General features: G+C 47.3%; 1 protein-coding gene and 1 pseudogene across 4 annotated transcripts in view; one reads left to right on the top strand and one right to left on the bottom strand.

The window, feature by feature from the left end:
- TSPAN33 (tetraspanin 33) overlaps window positions 1-20,586 on the top strand; it is a 37,521-nt gene extending 16,935 nt beyond the window's left edge. Inside the window, exons 4-9 of one of the 4 annotated variants that reach the window (XR_009757641.1) lie at window positions 3,155-3,229; window positions 5,240-5,335; window positions 7,682-7,810; window positions 11,709-11,870; window positions 17,718-18,167; window positions 19,228-20,586. Coding sequence is in view for 2 of the 4 variants with exons in the window: in XM_061582650.1 (XP_061438634.1) it covers window positions 3,155-3,229; window positions 5,240-5,335; window positions 7,682-7,810; window positions 11,709-11,870; window positions 17,718-17,819 (564 nt within the window). In the remaining 2 variants the exon portion in view is untranslated. Of the gene's footprint in view, window positions 1-3,154; window positions 3,230-5,239; window positions 5,336-7,681; window positions 7,811-11,708; window positions 11,871-17,717; window positions 19,086-19,227 lie in introns of those variants that run through there. The other 3 variants (XR_009757640.1, XM_061582650.1, XM_061582649.1) reach the window with 3 other exon arrangements.
- LOC133363474 (5S ribosomal RNA) lies at window positions 1,788-1,905 on the bottom strand (annotated as a pseudogene).
- Window positions 20,587-20,847: the final 261 nt, after the last annotated feature.

Consider the following 20,847-nt stretch of genomic DNA (forward strand, 5'->3'; position numbering starts at 1 on the left):
TGGTTCATGACAGATGCTCTTGGAGGTCGCTGATTCATAGGGTCGCCATAAGTCGTGGTCGACTTGAAGGCACATAACAACAACAAATGTTCCCCGCTCCTGTCATAAGGGAGGGAACCTCTAGCATTGGAAATGTGTGTTTGTACTGTGATTTTGGCAGATTTGGTTACTATTAATGCATCTCCCACAATGTGTTTTTCCCCATAAAATGTCTCCTGATGGAAGTGAGGGATTGAACAAAAGATCATGAATGTTTCTTGATAGCTCAGAATGTTTCTCTGGCCTTGGAATGCAATACCCATTAAAGTTGGGAAGATGGCACCTTCCAGCTGATGGGACGGGACAGAGAAATGGAATGGAACCAATTTCCAGTTTGGATTAAGAAAGGATATGAGTGGCGTGGGAGTAGAGTTTGAACTGGCAGCAGGTGGTAGTGTTCCTCTGCAGGAGTGGTGGATTTGCTGCCTGCTCTAGACACATACACTTGCTTCCAATGTGCTATGGTTATATTTTGTAAATGAAGCGAATACTAAGACACCTTAAGTTCCTAATGTGCTCTCATTCAAAGGAAACTACAGTTAAAGCCATAGTATTACTCTTGGACTTTCAAATAAAGTTAAGGAATCTTGGGGAGAGTGCTGTTGCACACAATATGATATTTATTGCCTGTAGCCCATAGGCCTTTGCAAGCGCAATAAAATCCACAAACATAAAGCACATGTAAATATAATCTCCACTTGAAATAAGATCAAAATTAAAATCAACCTGGAGACTTCTTGGGGTTGCTCTTAGCTTGCTCAAATTAGCTCCAAATTCTTGCTCAGATTTTCTTTGCTGCAGACAGTGTAATTTGATAGGTTATATACTCCTATTCATCAAATAACAGATGAATCACTATGTCCTGAATTGGCCACCCACTACATTGTGATACGACATGCAATAATTTCTTTGTAGGGCGGGCATACAAATGGCAATGCGATAAATAATGATCTGAATGCCCTATACAACCATTTCTACAGGTACAAAATCTATTTCTTACTAGGATAATAGCTGCCATCCAAATAAGCAGAAGAAACCTGAATTCTTTTAAAGCTTTTCTCAACTGTGGGTAGGTAATGCCCATGAGGAACTCTGCTTTCCCATTGGCACATCTGGGTCCGTTGACCTGATCCAGTAGCCAGGCTGTTCTGGTGACCTTATTGGTTGCTAGGCTGGGTAAGATTCTCCCCAGCCCTTCCAATTTCCAGAGTTCTGTGGGAAGAAGGACTGCCTATTAAACCACTCAGTGAATTATAACCCTGTGCTGGGAATAGGGGTCTCCTAACAACTCTCAACACCCTACACAAACTACACTAGTTGATCACTACACTCTGCACGTGATACCATCTTATCAGGAGGTCCGTTCCACACAACATAGGAAGTGGCACTTACCCTTTGGAATTCCCTCCCCTTAAATATCAGACAGGCGCTGCCTCTGTTGTCTTTTCAGCTTCTGATGAAGATCTTCCTCTTTCAACAAGCCTTTTAAGTAGAGACCTTATAGCGCTCTGTGTCTGTGTTGGAATAGCTTTTAAAGATGTTTTTAAAGCTGTTTTGTTTTAATATGTTTTTAGTGTGTTTATTTGCCGCACTGGGCTCCTTCTGGGAGGAAGGGTGGGATGTAAATTTGTTGTTATATGCCTTCAAGTCGATTATGACTTATGGCGACCCTATGAATCTTTTGGTTATATTCATAGGGTTTTCATGGTAAGAGGTATTCAGAGGTGGTTCACCATTGCCTTCCTCCAAGCCTACGGCACCCGGTATTCCCAGGCAGTCTCCCATCCAAGTATTAACCAGGCCTGACCCTGCTTAGCTTCTGAGATCAGATCAGATTGGGCGTGTTAGGGTAGTATGGCTGTAGGCATAAATTTAGTAAGTAAATATATAAATAATACACTTCCCAGGATTCTTTGGGGAAGCCAAGACTGCTGAAAGTGGAACAACAGTGGAATAAATGCATGGTGTGAATGTGACCTGGGTGCCTGGTGCCTGGCCCAGGGTAACCCTGTGAGCTTCATAGCTGAGAAGGGATTAGAACTTCCCCATCCTGGTCAGAAACTCTAAACTAGCCTTCACCAGCCTGGCATCCTCCAGAAGTTTTGGACTACAACCCAAAACGTTTGGGGAGCACCAGGTTGGTGAAGGCTGCTCCAGTCACTATTCAAACTTGCTGGGTGAACTCAGTCTCTGTCTCTTCCCGTAACCTACCTCACAGGGCTGTTGTATCCTTACATTGTAAGGCTTATAACAGGAGGACCATGAATGCCATCTTGAACTTCTTGTGGGGTAGAAATATAACAAATAAATAACAGAAACTGCCCCAGCTCCTTTTGAACATAGCAGGAGTCTTCCAAGTAAACATGTTTAGGGACATTACTGTTAATCACCTTGGACAGCTCCCTGAGAATTTAGACTAAAACCCAGAGCGAGTTCCAGCGCCCCACTGACATAGAGCCACCAGCCGCCACTGTGGGAGGGTTAGAAGCGAGTGGTATATAAGCTTTGAAGGGTGGGGTATATATGAAATAAATCACTAGAACGATGGTAGTATCTTCTCCCATGACTGGTGGTGGGGATGATTCATTGATTTGGGGTAGCCTCCAGTTGTTTTTGACTCTCAGCAGCCTGGCCGAGAGCCAGTGTGGTGTAGTGGTTAAGGTACTGGGCTACAACCTGGGAAACCAGGGTTCGAATCACCACACAGCCATGAAGTGCACTGGGTGACCTTGGGCCAGTCACTGCCTCTCAGCCTCAGAGGAAGGCAATGGTAAACCCCCTCTGAATACCGCTTACCATGAAAACCCCATTCATAGGGTCACCATAAGTCGGAATCGACTTGAAGGCCTTGTGTGTTGAATAAAAAGCTGCCATTTTGCCCATCTCCATCTCATGATCGACATCGCAGGGGTCCATAGGAGAGGCTCCCCTGCCCTTGAATGGGCATAGAATCATAGAATAGTAGAGTTGGAAGGGGCCTATAAGGCCATCAAGTCCAACCCCCTGATCAGTGCAGGAATCTAAATCAAAGCATTGGCCTAAGCGGCAGAGAGTGGCCCTTGGTACCTGCTGTCAGCTCTGTGATCACCCACTTAAGGGATTCTCTCCCCCGCAGTTCTCAGTCTGCCTGACGGTCATCTTCCTGCTGCAGCTGGCATCTGGCGTCCTGGGATTTGTCTTCTCCGATAAGGTAGGTGCACGGAGCCCACCTTGACGATTGTTTTGGATGGGAGGAGCGGAATGGTGGCTTGAGGGCACGACAACAGGAAGCGGCTAGCATGTAAAACTGGGGGAATAGGAGGAAGGAAAACCAAAAGGCTAGAAAAATAAATATTTATTTGTAATCCAAGCCCGACGTGTTTCAGCCTTTGTATATTTAGGCCTTCATCAGGGGAATAGGCCGAAACGCGTTGGGCTTGGATTACAAATAAATACTTGTTTTTCTAGCCTTTTGGTTTTCCTTCCTTCTATTCCCCTGGCTTGAGGGCACGGCCTTGAAAGGGGCAACAGACTCCTTGGGAAAGACTGGGGCAAGGAGGGAGGTCAGAATGCAGGAGAGGAGAGGGTGTCTACCTGGCTGGATACAAGGACCACTTAGCCCTGGTCTTTGACCTGGAGCAGACCTGGTTCCAGACTTCACCTCTGCCCAGGGGAGGAGATCCCATGACTTTCCGTTCCTCCATACAAAAATATATTCTTGCATCTAGAAAGCTTGAGGGTGGTATTCCATGCTAGTCGTACTTATGAGTAGACCCACTGAAGTTTAATGGACATGACTAAGTTAGGCCCCATCGCCACTATACATTTAAAGCAGTATTGTACTATTGTAAACTGTCAACAATTTTTAAACTGTTTTTAAAAAATGTGTTTTTAAATTTGTATATTAGTTTTTAACGTTTTAATTGTTGTAAACCACCCAGACAGCTGTGGCTATGGGGCGGTATACAAATGTAATAAATAAATAAATGGCTTCCCCTAAAGAATCCTGGGAAGTGTAATTTGTGCAGGGTGCTGATAGGAGACACCAATCATCATCATCATCATCATCATCATCATCATCATCATCATCATCATCATCTGCCCTTCCTCCCAGTAGGACCCTAGGGCGGCAAACAAAGACACTAAAAACACTCTAAAACAGACTTTAAAATATATTAAAACAAAACATCTTTAAAAACATATTAAACATCTTTTTTATAAAACAACAACATTTAAAACATCTTAAAAAGCCATTCCAACACCAACACAGATGCCTCTCACAGAACTACATGTCCCAGAGTTCCCTGGGAAGAAGGATTGACTGTTAAACCACCCTTCGAAGTGCAGCTCTATGAGGAGAATAGGAAGTCTCCTAGCAACTCTCTGTACCCAACAAACTACAGTTCCCAGAACTCCTTGGGGGAAGCTATGACTATTAAAAGTGGTATGATACTGGTTTAAATGTATTGTGCAGATGGGGCCTCTAGGTTCATTCATTTCAATGGGTCTACCCTGAGTAGGACTTCATTGAATACAACCCAGTGTGTCAGAGAGAAGGACAGAACCCTTACTCCTGACACATTTTACAGAGAAGCATTTAGTCGTGAGAATCAGTAGTCCGGATCCAGGGTTACCAGTCCATCCACTGTTTTTGAGAACTAGACCATAGAGGGAACCCTGCAAAACTTCACCAGCCCCTGCCCCCTGCACAACAGAGTAGTTGTCTAAACTCTCATGCATTAGTGGGAATCCTGTACTCCTGAATCAGTTCTCTCCCTGTCAAGTTTAAGTATTTTTGGTGTTGTTGTTGTTGCATTCAATGAAATATGTGAAAGCAATGCTTGGGACTGATCCGTGTTGAAGAGATTCCCTACCACTGAGCGACAGCCTTTCTGAAATTGTGTCCAGGGTTGTTGTCAATGAGTGTTGTTTACTTACCGCATTGGGGGGACATCCCTCTGAGTCTGCTCAGGGATGCTGTTTATTGCCGCTTTGGATCTTCCACAGCAGAGCATTGGTGCTGGTGACCAAGTTCTGGGGAAAGTCGGAGGGTAGACTTGAGGCCCCTTTTGCGTGGAGGGAGGGGGCGGGGGCAGTTCTTCAGTGGTGTTGCATCTTCCCTGAATTCTTCATTTCTGCACTGCCCCCTCCAGCACAACCTGCATAATTAAGCCTTTTTGGCCCAAACTCCCTCAATATCCGTGTTCGCTTTTTCTTCCAGGCACGTGGGAAGGTGAGCGAGATTGTCAACAATGCCATTGTGCATTACCGGGATGATTTGGACCTCCAAAACCTCATCGACTTTGGCCAGAAGGAGGTGGGTCTTAGCTTTACCTAGACGGCTGCCCCCTACTTTCAGATGTCTGGTGGCAGGTTGTGGTTGTCCAGAGAAGGCCGTGCACTCTGCACAGGCCCAGAGGCTCGGACAACAGTCGATACATCTCCTGTTCCAAGGCCCGAGCACGGCAAGCTGGTTTTGAGGGCTGACCTTTCAAAATTAAGCCCTAGATTGCCCCCAGATGTAGAAGTTTAGATTTCCAGATTGGGCGGCTTCTTTTCTTTTCCACCATTCAAGTTTATTTTGCATTGGGGAGGGCATGAATGATGGGGGAAAGGGCACTTCCTTCTCTGTCGAGTTTGAGGGTCGCATCCAAGTCCAAAAGATGAGACGGCCCACAGGGGTGGGGAACCTGCAGCCCTAGGGCCAAATACAGCCCTCCAGGCCTCTCTGTCTAGCCCTCAGGACTCTGCCTAGGCTACACCCCTTACCAATTCTGCTCTACACTCTCCTCAGGTGCTTTTTCCTGGTTGGAAACCAGCCCTCATGCTTCTTGCTAGCTTGGGGGAGGAGATGTGGGGGGTGTAGGTGCAGAAAGGAACCTCTGGATTTCTGTGGCTGGGATATACCCTTCTAAACAAAGGTTAAGAGTCATATCTGTTGCTCCGCCCATTTGCCTCTGGCCGTGCCCACCACTGGCATGCTGGCCCCGGGAGTTGCCCAATGGTCTTCGGGTGGACAAAGGCGAAGAAGATTGTGCATAGTATGGAGAATGTGGGTAGAGAAAAGTTTTTCTCCCTCTCTCATAACACTGAAACTTGTGGAGAGTCAGTGAAGTTGAATGTTGGAAGATTCAGGTCAGACAAAAGAAAGGGCTTCTTCACACAGCACATGGCTAAGCTGTGAAATTCTTTCCTGCCAGTGGCAGTGATGGCCACCAGTGTGGATGTCTTTAAAAGAGGGTTAGATAAATTCTTATCACTGAACACCAAAGTCAGGATCATTCAGACCATGGTATTCCCGATTTCTATGTATGGAGGTGAAAGTTGGACAGTGAAAAGAGCAGATAAGAGAAAAATCAACTCATTTGAAAGGTGGTGTTGGAGGAGAGCTTTGCGCATACCATGGACTGTGAAAGACACAAATAATTGGGTGTTAGAACAAATTAAACCAGAACTGTCACTAGAAGCTAAAATGATGAAACTGACGTTGTCCTACTTTGGACACATCATGGGAAAACATGATTCACTAGGAAAGACAATAATGCTGGGAAAAACAGAAGGGAGTAGAAAAAGAGGAAGGCCAAACGAGAGTTGGGTTGATTCCATAAAGGAAGGCACAGACCTGAACTTAAAGATCTGAACAGGGTGGTTCACGACAGATGTTCTTGGAGGTCACTGATTCATAGGGTCGCCATAAGTCGTAATGGGCTTGAAGGCACATAACAACAAAGATACATTCTTGGAGGAGGAAAAAGCTATCAATGGCTACTAGCCAGGATGGGTCTGCTCTACCCTCCACTGCAGGAGTACTGCATGCTTCTGAATATCATTTGCTGGAAACTGCAGGAGCGGAGAGTCCTGCTGTTGCGCCCAGGTCCTGCTTGCGGGCTTCCCATTCAGACATCCGGTTGGCCACTGTGAGAACAGGATGCTGGACTAGATGGGCCACTGGATTGATCCAGCATCCAGGCTCGTCTTATATGAAGGTTCCGTATCCCAGTTATACCTGATGGGGAGTCTCAAAAACACCAGCCCTCCCTGCGACATGGCCCAGGTGTTGGGGCCCCAATTGGAACCAGGGATGAGAGACAAACCCCAGTTCCTCAAGTAGAGCTTGGAAAAGTTACTTTTTTTGAACTACAACTCCCATCAGCCCAATCCAGTGGCCATGCTGGCTGGGGATGATGGGAGTTGTAGTTCAAAAAAGTAACTTTTCCAAGCTCTGCTCAAGCCTTGAGGCCTCCATCTCAAAGGAGGAAGAGGAAGGGGGCGATTTGGTGTGTTTGGGGTGAGCTTCGTGTGGTCCCTTCCAAAGGGGCTCTAAAAAGGTGTCCTGCCATTAAGCAGAAGCCGTTTTAGCTGCAGCGGGTCATCACCTTTCCTTCGCCGTAAAGGAGACAGGTGAGCAAAAGGTGGCCCCTCTTGCAGCTACAACTGCTTTTGCCAAAAGGCCAACCACACTTCTAGAGAAGTGCGGCCAGTGTGGAAGTTTATGACGGAGGCCGGCTGTGCATGGCACCGAACGTCTTGGCCTCCAAGGAACATCTCATCCGTTCCCAGAGATGTTTGCACTGCTGGAGACAACCAGCCTGTGGCCAGGGCCCTCTCCACCACTTGCCCCTGTCCATACACCTCTATACCTTTCTCTCTCTCTTCCTTGCAGTTCAGCTGCTGTGGGGGCATCTCCTATAAAGACTGGTCCCAGAACATGTACTTCAACTGCACAGCCCACAACCCCAGCCGAGAACGCTGCTCCGTGCCTTATTCCTGCTGCCTGCAAACTGATGATCAGGTAAGGGCAGCGGGAGGGCTCCTTCCTCTGGGGAAAGTCATAGCTCAGCGCCAGAGCATCTGCCTTGCATGCATCTTCAGACAGGGCTGGGACAGGCCCCAGTCTGAAACCCCCGGAGAGCTTCTGCCACTCAGTGTGAACAATATTGAGCAAGATGGACCAAGAGTCTGGCTCTGGAAAGGGCCGTAGCTCAGTGGTAGAGCACCTTTTGCATGCGGAAGGCCCCAGGTCCAATCCCCAGCATCTGAGGGTAGGGCTGAAACACTGGAGAGATTTTTATTTGCTTGTTTGTTTATAAACAGAAAACACACAGCAAGCAAGGAAATAAAGATTAAACCGCCAACTGGGTATCAAAGGCCATCAAGAGCATAGATGGCAAAAATATAGTAATCATAGAATCATGGAATAGTAGGGTTGGAAGGGGCCTACAAGGCCATCGAGTCCAACCCCCTGCTCAATGCAAGAATCCAAATCAAAGCATTCCCGACAGATGGCTGTCCAGCTGCCTCTTGAAGGCCTCCAGTGTCGGAGAGCCCACTACCTCTCTAGGTAATTGGTTCCATTGTCATATGGCTCTAACAGGACATTTTTCCTGATGTCCAGTCGAAATCTGGCTTCCTGAAACTTGAGCCCAGTATTCCGTGTCTTGCACTCTGGGACAATCAGGAAGAGATCCCGGCCCTCCTCTATGTGACAATCGTTCATGTACTTGTGCTATCATATCTGTGCTATCAATGTGTACAGAGCCCAGAGAACACATCAATCCCAAACCCTGGGGGGAGGCTGCCCGTCATTGTTGACAGTACTGTGCTAGATGGAGCAATGGTCTGACTCTGTGTATAAGGCAGCTTATACAACCAGCATCTCTGGATGTTTGATGTTTTGGGAGTATTGGGAGTTATAGAGAAACTTAGTTCCTACAGATCTCTAAGGAACAAGGTTGCCAATTTTTTTTCATGGCCCTGTTCCTGCGCTATTAGGAGCAGCCTGCCTGACACATGGCGAAATCTTTCCTGGTGTGGAGATAAAGGGGGGGAGAGGGAGGGAAGATTCCCATGTTCTGATTTCTGTGTATCGGACAGCTTGGTATACAGGAACAGGGATTGTTTGTTTGTTTTGGACTAGCAACGTCTTAGAAAGGGATTCTGCAACTTCCCCGGCACCTCCTTATATCACCGCTGTCTGCAGATGTTTCTATCTGTCTTGGTCTTGATTAAGCCTCCAGCATGGACACTAGATGGCGCTTCTGCATTGACTCTTGGGGGGGCAGGGGCTGGAATTCACTTTTCTGCCGGTTTGGAAGGGTGGGCAGGCGCAACATGTCTGGGTCCCCTTTGGACCACTTGTCCCATGAGCCCATCTTAGCTCTGCACCCAAAAGAAGGTCCTGCTGGGGCTAGAGTAGGACCCAGTCCTGACAATAGCTGTCAGGCTTTTGTGCTGTGGTAGGAAGGGTTTGACCTGAGGCCTGGTAACCCTTATATAGGACACGAGTGGGTGGAGTTGTTACTGGACCTGGCAAGACCCCAGTGGCTGGTGCCTGAAAGCTGACCAGACTTCTACAGCCAGGAAGCTGCTTCTGCCCTGAGGGGAGTCCTTAGTAGAGGGAAGGACCACAGCTCAGTGGCAGAGCATCTGCTTGGTATGTAGAACGCCCCAGGTTCAGTCTCCATTGTGTATGGGTTATGTGCCTTCAAGCCGATTTCGACTTATGGCGACCCTATGAATCAGTGACCTCCAAGAGCATCTGTCTTGAACCACCGTGTTCAGATCTTGTAAGTTCAGGTCTGTGGCTTCCTTTACGGAATCAATCCATCTCTTGTTTGGCCTTCCTCTTTTTCTATTCCCTGCTGTTTTTCCCAGCATTATTGTCTTTTCTAATGAATCATGTCTTCTCATGATGTGTCCAATGTATGATAACCCCAGTTTCATCATTTTAGCTCCTAGTGATAGTTCTGGTTTAATTTGTTCTAACACCCAATTATTTGTCTTTTTTGCAGTCCATGGTATGCGCAAAGTTCTCCTCCAACACCACATTTCAAATGAGTTGATTTTTCTCTTGTCCACCTTTTTCACTGTCCACCTTTCACATCCATACATAGAGATCGGGAATACCATGGTCTGAATGATCCTGACTTTGATGTTCAGTGATACATCTTTGCATTTGAGGACCTTTTCTAGTTCTCTCACAGCTGCCCTCCCCAGTCCTAGCCTTCTTCTGATTTCTTGACTATTGTCTCCCTTTTGGTTAATGACTGTGCCGAGGTACTGATAATCCTTGATAAGTTCAATGTCCTCATTGTCAACTTTAAAGGCACATAAATCTTGTTGTCATTACGTTAGTCTTCTTGACGTTCAGCTGGGAGAGATCCCTGTCTGAAATGCTTGAGAGCTGCTGCCAGTCAGTGTGGACAACATTGAGCTAGATAGACCAAAGGCCTGACTTGGTATACAGCAGCTTTGGCTTTACCATGCTAGGCTTGGTGCTGGTGCATTTCCTCATGGAAATGGTTGCCCTGTCTCCGGTGCAGGCTGGTCCCTTAGGGCAAATGGCACATTGCCCCACCATCCCCAGCCTGCCCCCACTTGCCTGCCTTAGTAAGATAGGAAGCTGCTTTCTCCTGAGTCAGGGGGTTGGGCCATCTGGCTCAATATTGTCTACTCTGACTGGCAGAGTCTCTTCAGGGTTTCGGACAGGGGACTGTCCCAGCCCTGTCTGGAGATGCTTCTGTGGATTTAATGTGGGACCTTCTGCATGCAACGCAGATGCCCTTCCACTGAGCCACAGCCTTTCCCCTGCTTATCTTACAGCTAGCCCGCGGGGTGTCATTGCCAATCTGCTTCCTCCTACGCAGAGGGTGTTGCCCTTTGAGAACTCAGCGGGGAGGAGGAGGAGGATGGGAACAAAGCTGGAATGAGTTGGCTCTGCCAGTCATTGGCTCTGGCTCCGCCTACAGTTGGGCCTCTTGCCTTCTGCCCCACCAGTCCCAGTAGGCACTCCCTATGTGCAGTAGTTGGTCAGTGGGGAAAAAAAGTTTGCATTGGCATGGAAAAATGTCTTCCTACCTGTGCAGTGAGTTGCTGCACGTACAGTTCAGGGATGGGAAACCTGTTGCTCTCCAGTTGTTGCTGGACTCCAATTCCCAGCATCCCTGATCATTGGCCAGGCTGGCTGGGGCTGATGGGAGCCCAGCAATATCTGGAAGGGTGTGGCTCCCCATCCCTCAATTGTCCCTGGCTTAAATTATGAAAACAGACTGTAAAGGCGCAAGTTAGTGCCTAAACCACACCACCAACATCATTGGAGGTGGGGTGGATGGTGTTAAGATATGGGGCCTTCTCCTGTGTGGACTCCTAACGTGGCAAATATTTTTTTGGGAGATTTGCCTGTTTTCAGTGGTGACTGGTGGCTCCTTATCAGTGAACTCGACGAAAGTTCAGACTAAAACCCGGAGTGGATTCCACTGCCCCCCTGATATGGATGCCCTTGCCTGTTTTTGTTTGAGGTTTTTTTAGTGCCAGGTTGAAAGCTTGCCCAGGCCTTTAAGATCTTGGAGTTTTCTTACTGAAATGCTCTCTTTCTAAAATTCCTAATGCTTTGATTGCTGTTGGTTGATGTTGTACAATGTTCTGGGCTGACTGAAGAGCAGGGTAGTAAAGGTGACAATAAAATAAGAAGATGGCAAGCTGAGTACCGTCTACACTGGCCAGCAGCGGCTCTCCAGGAGATGCCAGCAGGGATTGAACTGGAGACCTCCGTGCGTCAGGGACACATAAACCAGTCCTCTAAGTTTTAGGTGCAGAATGGCGAAGTCACGCCTGCCAACCCTGTGCTTGTTGGGCCACTGAGCAGGCTGCCCTCCTCCATGTGACCCACGCTTGTGCTTCCTCCCACACAGTCGGTCATCAACACCATGTGCGGCCAGGGAATGCAGGCTCTCAACTACCTGGAGGCCAGTGAGTTCATCTACACCAACGGCTGCATCGACAAGCTGGTGAACTGGATCCATAGCAACCTCTTCCTCCTCGGTGGAGTAGCCCTTGGCTTGGCTATTCCACAGGTAATCTACCCTCCCACTCCCCCACCCTACCTGCGGGTGGTGTTGCCGAGGGTCATTTGCACTGGGGCCCAGGTTTCTTTCCCCTTTTGCTCCTGAGTTAGTCAGTTAGTTCTATCTGTCTAATCTATCTATATCCCGTCCTTCCTCCCAAAAATTGAGATTGAGAAATTGCAGAGAAGCTAAATGAATTCTTTGCATCTGTCTTCACAGTGGAAGATATAGGGCAGATCCCTGAACCTGAACTAACATTTGCAGGAAGGGATTCTGAGGAACTAAGACAAATAGTGGTAACGAGAGAGGAAGTTCTAAGCTTAATGGACAATATAAAAACTGACAAATCACCGGGCCCGGATGGCATCCACCCGAGAGTTCTCAAAGAACTCAAAGGTGAAATTGCTGATCTGCTAACTAAAATATGTAACTTGTCCCTCGGGTCCTCCTCCGTGCCTGAGGACTGGAAAGTGGCAAATGTAACGCCAATCTTCAAAAAGGGATCCAGAGGGGATCCCGGAAATTACAGGCCAGTTAGCTTAAGTTCTGTCCCTGGAAAACTGGTAGAAAGTATTATTAAAGCTAGATTAACTAAGCACATAGAAGAACAAGCCTTACTGAAGCAGAGCCAGCATGGCTTCTGCAAGGGAAAGTCCTGTCTCAGTAACCTATTAGAATTCTTTGAGAGTGTCAACAAGCATATAGATAGAGGTGATCCAGTGGACATAGTGTACTTAGACTTTCAAAAAGCGTTTGACAAGGTACCTCACCAAAGACTTCTGAGGAAGCTTAGCAGTCATGGAATAAGAGGAGAGGTCCTCTTGTGGATAAGGAATTGGTTAAGAAGCAGAAAGCAGAGAGTAGGAATAAACGGACAGTTCTCCCAATGGAGGGCTGTAGAAAGTGGAGTCCCTCAAGGATCGATATTGGGACCTGTACTTTTCAACTTGTTCATTAATGACCTAGAATTAGGAGTGAGCAGTGAAGTGGTCAAGTTTGCTGACGACACTAAATTGTTCAGGGTTGTTAAAACAAAAAGGGATTGCGAAGAGCTCCAAAAAGACCTCTCCAAACTGAGTGAATGGGCGGAAAAATGGCAAATGCAATTCAATATAAACAAGTGTAAAATTATGCATATTGGAGCAAAAAATCTTAATTTCACATATACACTCATGGGGTCTGAACTGGCGGTGACCGACCAGGAGAGAGACCTCGGGGCTGTAGTGGACAGCACGATGAAAATGTCGACCCAGTGTGCGGCAGCTGTGAAAAAGGCAAATTCCATGCTAGCAATAATTAGGAAAGGTATTGAAAATAAAACAGCCGATATCATAATGCCGTTGTACAAATCTATGGTGCAGCCCCATTTGGAATACTGTGTACAGTTCTGGTCGCCTCATCTCAAAAAGGATATTATAGAGTTGGAAAAGGTTCAGAAGAGGGCAACCAGAATGATCAAGGGGATGGAGCGACTCCCATATGAGGAAAGGTTGCAGTATTTGGGGCTTTTTAGTTTAGAGAAAAGGCGGGTCAGAGGAGACATGATAGAAGTGTATAAAATTATGCATGGCATTGAGAAAGTGGATAGAGAAAAGTTCTTCTCCCTCTCTCATAATACTAGAACTCGTGGACATTCAAAGAAGCTGAATGTTGGAAGATTCAGGACAGACAAAAGGAAGTACTTCTTTACTCAGCGCATAGTTAAACTATGGAATTTGCTCCCACAAGATGCAGTAATGGCCACCAGCTTGGATGGCTTTAAAAGAAGATTAGACAAATTCATGGAGGACAGGGCTATCAATGGCTACTAGCCATGATGGCTGTGCTCTGCCACCCTAGTCAGATGCAGCATGCTTCTGAAAACCAGTTGCCGGAAGCCTCAGGAGGGGAGAGTGTTCTTGCACTCGGGTCCTGCTTGCGGGCTTCCCCCAGGCACCTGGTTGGCCACTGTGAGAACAGGATGCTGGACTAGATGGGCCACTGGCCTGATCCAGCAGGCTCTTCTTATGTTCTTATGTTCTTATGTTCTTAAATATCTATAAATGTGTGCCTGAACTTGCCTGTTTGAATTCCTTGCCCTGCCCTTTGTATTAGCTGTTTCCTGAACCTCTTAGGTGCTCTAGTCCAGAAGTGAAAAGGGCTGTGCTTCAGTGGAAGGGTGTCTGTTCTGCATGCAAAAGGTCCCGAAGTTCAGTCTGAAGCCCCCGAGAGCTGCTGCAAGTCTGCGTAGAGAATACTAAACTAGAAGGCTCAGTAGTCTGACTTGGTGTATGGCAACTTCCTGTGCTCCTATTTGGGAAGGGCCACAGCTCAGTGGACGAGCACCAGCACTGCATGTAGAAGGCCCCAGGTTCAATCACCGGCATCTCCTGGTAAAGCTGCGAGAGGGCCCCGTCAGAAACCCTAGAAAGCTGCTCCCAGTCTGTGCTAACAATAATAGGCTAGAGGGCCAATAGTCTTGACTCAGCATAAGTCAGGTTCCCACGTTCCTCACTTCTCAGAGGCAGGATCCTTCCCAGGCACATGCCAGGTAATAACAGAGCAGGTCAGCACGTAGAGATGCACAGAGCCCATGGGGCGATGAGCCAGGCAGCAAGACTCTCACCCAAACCCCAGGGCTGGCAAACAGAACTGCACAGAGCCCATCTCCCCATTTCCCCAAACTACAAACAGCGAGGGAGCTCTGCCCCTGTCCCCCCTCACAAACACAGCCAAGTGGTTTCCACTGCCTAATGCCGGCGCACTCAAGTGCATGCATCCACAGCGTAAGCCAGCCTGTGTGCATGCACACAGGCATGCGATCTTCCACCAAATCCCACCCTGCCTCCTCTTCGCCCACTTCCACCCCAGAGGGCCTTGGCTCACCCGCTTCTACTGCCGTCAAAGGACCCTCTTGCTAACCAGGTCAATCTATCCATCTATCCTTCTATCGTCTGTCTATCTTCTATCTGTCTTCTTAATCAAATTTATCTGTCTATCTACCTATCTATCTAATCAAACCTATCTATCTAATAAAATCTATAATTTGATTTATATCCTGCCCTTCCTCCCAGCAGGAGCCCAGGGGGGCAAACAAAAGCTTTAAAAACACTTTAAAACATCATAAAAACAGACTTTAAAATACATTAAAACATTTTTTAAAAGCTTCAAAACATCTTTAAAAACAATTTCAACACAGACTGGGATAGGTCAGCGGTCAGGGCGACGGGAGCTGCAGACGAAGGGAACTTTGAAACATATAGGGACCTAGGAAGCTGCCTTAAAACTGCATCGCCCTCTAACTCAGTACTGTCCACATTGGCAGAGTGGCGAAATTGGGAATGGAGAGACTGAGTGAGCCTTTATGTGTTTGAATCTTTGCTAAAGATTACACCTTCCCTGGAAATTAGTCAGAGACTTTAAGCTTTAAAATAAGAAATAACTACTTAAGAACATAAGAACATAAGAAGAGCCTGCTGGATCAGGCCAGTGGCCCATCTAGTCCAGCATCCTGTTCTCACAGTGGCCAACCAGGTGCCTGGGGGAAGCCCGCAAGCAGGACCCGAGTGCAAGAACACTCTTCCCTCCTGAGGCTTCCGGCAACTGGTTTTCAGAAGCATGCTGCCTCTGACTAGGGTGGCAGAGCACAGCCATCATGGCTAGTAGCCATTGATAGCCCTGTCCTCCATGAATTTGTCTAATCTTCTTTTAAAGCCATCCAAGCTGGTGGCCATTACTGCATCTTGTGGGAGCAAATTCCATAGTTTAACTATGCGCTGAGTAAAGAAGTACTTCCTTTTGTCTGTCCTGAATCTTCCAACATTCAGCTTCTTTGAATGTCCACGAGTTCTAGTATTATGAGAGAGGGAGAAGAACTTTTCTCTATCCACTTTCTCAATGCCATGCATAATTTTATACACTTCTATCATGTCTCCTCTGACCCGCCTTTTCTCTAAACTAAAAAGCCCCAAATGCTGCAACCTTTCCTCGTAAGGGAGTCGCTCCATCCCCTTGATCATTCTGGTTGCCCTCTTCTGAACCTTTTCCAACTCTATAATATCCTTTCTGAGATGAGGCGACCAGAACTGTACACAGTATTCCAAATGCGGTTGCACCATAGATTTATACAATGGCATTATGATATCGGCTGTTTTATTTTCAATACCTTTCCTAATTATCCCTAGCATGGAATTTGCCTTTTTCACAGCTGCCGCACACTGGGTCGACATTTTCATCGTGCTGTCCACTACAACCCCGAGGTCTCTCTCCTGGTCGTCACCGCCAGTTCAGACCCCATGAGCGTATATGTGAAATTCAGATTTTTTGCTCCAATATGCATAATTGTACACTTGTTTATATTGAATTGCATTTGCCATTTTTCCGCCCATTCACTCAGTTTGGAGAGGTCTTTTACTTCATTCTGGAAGTACATACTTGATAGGAAAGAGTTCTACATCTAGCTAACTAGCTAAGTTGGAGACGCAAACACTAAGCCTAGTGTTTGCCCTCATGCTTGGAGGAGAGGGAGAGACAAATAATATGTCTGCTCTCCCTCTCAAAAGAAGAAGAAAAGAAGGAGATGTGGTCAACATTCTAGCAGGAAGGGAGAGTCAGCAGGAGATCAAAGGACAGGTATAGCCTAGCAATCAGGAGGTCTCCTCTCTAGCTACCCTTTTTAACCCCATGCAGCCTCAACCCACAAGTTGCAGTTGAACCACATATTCCAGCACCGGCTGGCAGCATCTCTCCAGGGTGTCAGACTGGGGACATTCCCGGCCCTACCTAGACAGGCTGAGGATTGAACCCGGGGTCTTTTGCAAGCCAAGTGGGTGCTTTGCTGCTGAGCTATGGCCTTTTCCAAACAGAAATTTGGGAAGCTGCCTCATTTTAAGTCAGACCCTGGAGGTCTACCTAGCTCAGTACTTATACCGACTGGCGGTGGTCTTCCCCAGCAGGTCCTGGAGATGCTTTTGGGGCCTGAACCGCTGACCTTCTGTAAGCAAAGCAGAGGCTCTGCCACTGAGCTATGGCCCTTCCTTGCATCTGGAGGGTGCGACGTTGGCTATCTCTTGTGCAGAGATGACAAAGCAGCCAGAGGGGCGGAGTCCACCCGGCCCTTGCTGGGACAAATCTGTTCATGGGTCAGCAAGTCTCCAGCCCCACTTAGACACTTCCCTTAAGCTGGAGGTTGCAGAAACCTCTTTGCATATCACCCCTGTGCTTTATCAACTCCACTGGCTCCCAATTTGTTTCCGGGTCCAATTCAAAGTGCTGACCTTTAAAGCCCTAAACGGCCTTGGACCAATGCACCTGAGGGACCGCTTACGCCCATATGTACCTGCCCGGGATTTAAGATGATGTGCCTCTGGTCTCCCGTGTGTGCCTGGAGTGAAAGATGTTAGACTGACAGGCATGCGGGAGAGAGCCTTTTTTGCTGTGGCCCCCAAGCTTTGGAACACCCTACCCCAAAAAGCCTGCTCTGCTCCCTCCCTGATGGTTTTCTGGAGACTTCTGAAAATGATCATGTTCCAGAGAGCCTTTGGGAGGAACTGAAGGTAGAGCCTGACACTGATTTTGTATCTTCTACGTTAAATTTTACCTTTGTAGTCCCTATAGTACCAATCCCTATATATATGTGTGTGTGTGTGTGTGTGTGTATATAATGTATTTTAATTTATTTTAATGTTTTTGTATTTTACTGCTTACAATTTTATTATGTACGTGTTTGATTTGATTTTTGTCAGCCGCCCTGAGTGCCCTATGATAGGGTAGAAGGGCGGGATAGAAATATTTTAAATAAAATAAATAAATAAATTGCTCCCCTTTTCGCTGTGCTTGCAGCCCTGCCAAATGTGTGTCTTCCCCTCTCTGTTCCAGCTGGTTGGGATCTTGCTCTCCCAGGTTCTCGTCAACCAGATCAGAGACCAGATTAAGCTGCAGCTCTACAACCAGCAGCATCGAGCCGACCCCTGGTACTGAAAGGACTTGAGTGCAGGGAAGGAGCCCCTCTGGTGAGGACCAGATTTTTCTGAGCAAGCTTCCTCCTGCAAGGAGTTTCTTGGGGGAGCCTCACTGTCTCTCGCAAGAGCAGAAGCGAACTTTTCCCAACCGCGTCTGCAGGAAGCTTGAAAACTGACTTTTCCGCTCCCGAAAGTTAAGTCTTTTTTTTTAAAAAAAGGATCATAGCGGAGGATGGCAGCGTAAAGAGGCAGAGCTCTTGGTAGCCCACCTTCCATCGGCATTTGCCATCCTAGGGATCAAGCCTTCTGTCGCGGAGGCTGTGGTGGTGATGGCTTGAGATGGGAGAGGCTGGCTTTGCACTCAGAGGTGAGATGATGGGAGAGGCTGGCTTTGCACTCTGGGCAGGAGCTGGTGATGCTTCTTGGCTCTTTCATTGGGGAGCAAAGATGGGACAGGTGGGGGCAGCCTCTTGGATGTGGTAACATTTTCGAGGACCCACATGCCGCCTCCTCTATGCTGGTGGAGACAAGGTGCTTTCTGGACCCTGGATCCATCCTTACTAACACTGCTCTTAATTTGTAATATATCAGGAATGTGTTCCTTTATTTTTTGTTTAAAAACACTTTCTTTAAGGGACTTAAAACAGCCAGGGAGGAGGAATAGGAGAAAGGCAGGGCCGACCAGAGAGCCTTTGGGTGGCAGATCATTCCTTGTTGTGACTGAGTCTCCCAGTGCTTGTAACGACCAGAATGCTTTTGTCTTGACCTGGAAAAGTGCCAAGTGCTGTGCCAGTTATAAACCTGCCCCTGGTGTCATCCTCCGTCTCAATAGGGCCCCATAAGAGCAGTGACGTTCAAATGTCGGAGCTTGAAGATGGAAATGCTGTCTGCTTCTCTGGCCTCAACCTGATCCACAGCAGGATAGCGGAGGGAGCCTGAAAACAGCGGCCCTCCCCAAATTGCACCTGGTCCCACTGACTAGCTCTGCGTGAGCCACAGGGGGAAGTAACGGGGCATCTTTGAGAGGCAGAAAAACTCCTGGGCTCGTTTTGGGGGAGGATGCTGGCAAGAGAGAAAGAAGGTAACTTACTGCTCACTCCTCCACCCTGATCCGCCCGAGAAGGGGACCTTCAGCATCTTCAAAGTAAGCCTTGTCCATCCACCAGACGCCCAACGCCAGGGCTGGCCTCACCCTTAGGCAAAGGCATCAGGTGCCAAGAGCCTGAGAGGCTGTTCAGGGGCAGCAGGTTGTTGGTTAAGCAGTTAATAATTAGATTTTCACTCAGGTGTGTGTGCGTGTTTTGAGTTTTCTGTTTCAGGCACCAAAATCTCCTGGATTGTCTCCATCCATAGCACTTTCCACACTCTCGTGTGGTGAAAGCCATAAGGGAGATGTCTAGTTGGCAAATATCTCTGTTTCTCTGTAGGAGCAAAGTCACCCTCTGGGCCTCCAGTGAAATTGGGACTCTGCTCCCTGATGGGGAAGTCTCAGAGCAAGCCAACAAATTACGCACAGCGTGGAGAAAGGTCCCCCCCCCATAACACCAGAACTTGGGGACATCCAATGAAGCTGTGATCGTTGGAATATTCAGGTCAGACAAAAGAAAGGACATCTTTACACAGCCTGTAGTTAAACTATGGAATTTGTTCTTGCAAGCTGTAGTGAGGGCCACCAACTTGAATGGCTTTAAAAGAGGATTAGACAAACTCATAGAGAATAAGGCAGTCGGTGGCTACTAGACATGACAGCTGTGCTCTGCCCTCCACTGTCGGAGGCAGTAAACTCCTCTGGAAACCAGTTGCTGGGAATCGCAAGTAGAGGCAGCGCAGTTGTGTTCAGGTCCTGCTTTTGGGCTTCCCAGGAGAGGCATCTGGTTGGCCGCTGTGAGAACAGGATATGCTGGACTAGATGAGCCCCAGTTGATCCCCAGTTGATCCAAAGGCAGAGCACTTGAGAGTGGAGCCCAGTGGATGGGTGGGTGAGTCTTTGCTTCTTATGCTTGATGAGCCAACTGGGACCTTCAATGGAGTCAGCATGAATGCAGGAGCTGGAAGGAGGTTGCCCCGGTGGGCTAAGAGAGGCCTCTTCTCTGAATGCCTCCCAAGAAGCAAAGGAATGGCCTCCCAAACTTTCCTTGGGCTCCCTGAAGATGTTTCCCCAGAGGAAGGGACCCCTTGCCAGGGGCTGGCAGAATGAGGATGAAGTGGGAGAGGGTCGCTCTCGACAGCTGCTCTATAGGGGAAGGGTGGAATTCAGTGCTAGTCCTACTAAGAGTAAACCCACTGAAGTTAACGGACATAAGTTGTGGTCACTGATTTCAATAGGTCTACTTTGCATAGGGCTTAGTTGAACACAACCCATAATAAATACTTCCCAGTGCAGCTTCCATTTAGAGACGTGAAGACTAGGAGGGAAAAAAACCAAACAAAATGGGCTTTCCGGTTTTGTTTTTCAATGTTGGGGGGGGGGAGCATGTTGGTTATTTCCCCGGCCCTTCACATCTCTGTACCTGATGCTGGGTGGCTACCTTTGGTCACCCCCTCTGGGCTGCTGGGTGGCTTCCTCAATGGCTGCCTTGCCACTGATGCCCTAAACTTCAGTATAATCTACCTCACCATTGACATGTGGTCTGTAGTACTCTCCTCATGTGTTACAGAGGGGCAATATTTACACAAAAGGGCCACCCATTTTGCCCCACAGCCCCCCATCTGTTGAGAGGTAACTTCTGAAAAGGGGAGCCTTTTCTATTGGTGGAGGCTTCCTATACGAAACCTGCGAGATCAGTTTTCTATTTTTTTTTTTTCAATAATTTTTATTCAAATTTTCATAAAACATACAAGACAAAATCATAAAACATTCAAAGACAAAAAACAAAATCAAAAATAGTTAAACAAAAAAAAAAAAATAAAAAAAAAAAATAAAAATAAAAAATAAAAAGTAAAATATTGACTTCCCATTTGTCAAAGATCAGATCAGTTATAAGTCTATAATATATAACAATCCTGTCTCTTAAGTCATATTATAAAATCACTTTCCTCCAATAGTT

Source organism: Rhineura floridana, chromosome 8 (genome assembly GCF_030035675.1).
Source record: "Rhineura floridana isolate rRhiFlo1 chromosome 8, rRhiFlo1.hap2, whole genome shotgun sequence".
In the NCBI taxonomy this organism is placed as follows: domain Eukaryota; kingdom Metazoa; phylum Chordata; class Lepidosauria; order Squamata; family Rhineuridae; genus Rhineura; species Rhineura floridana.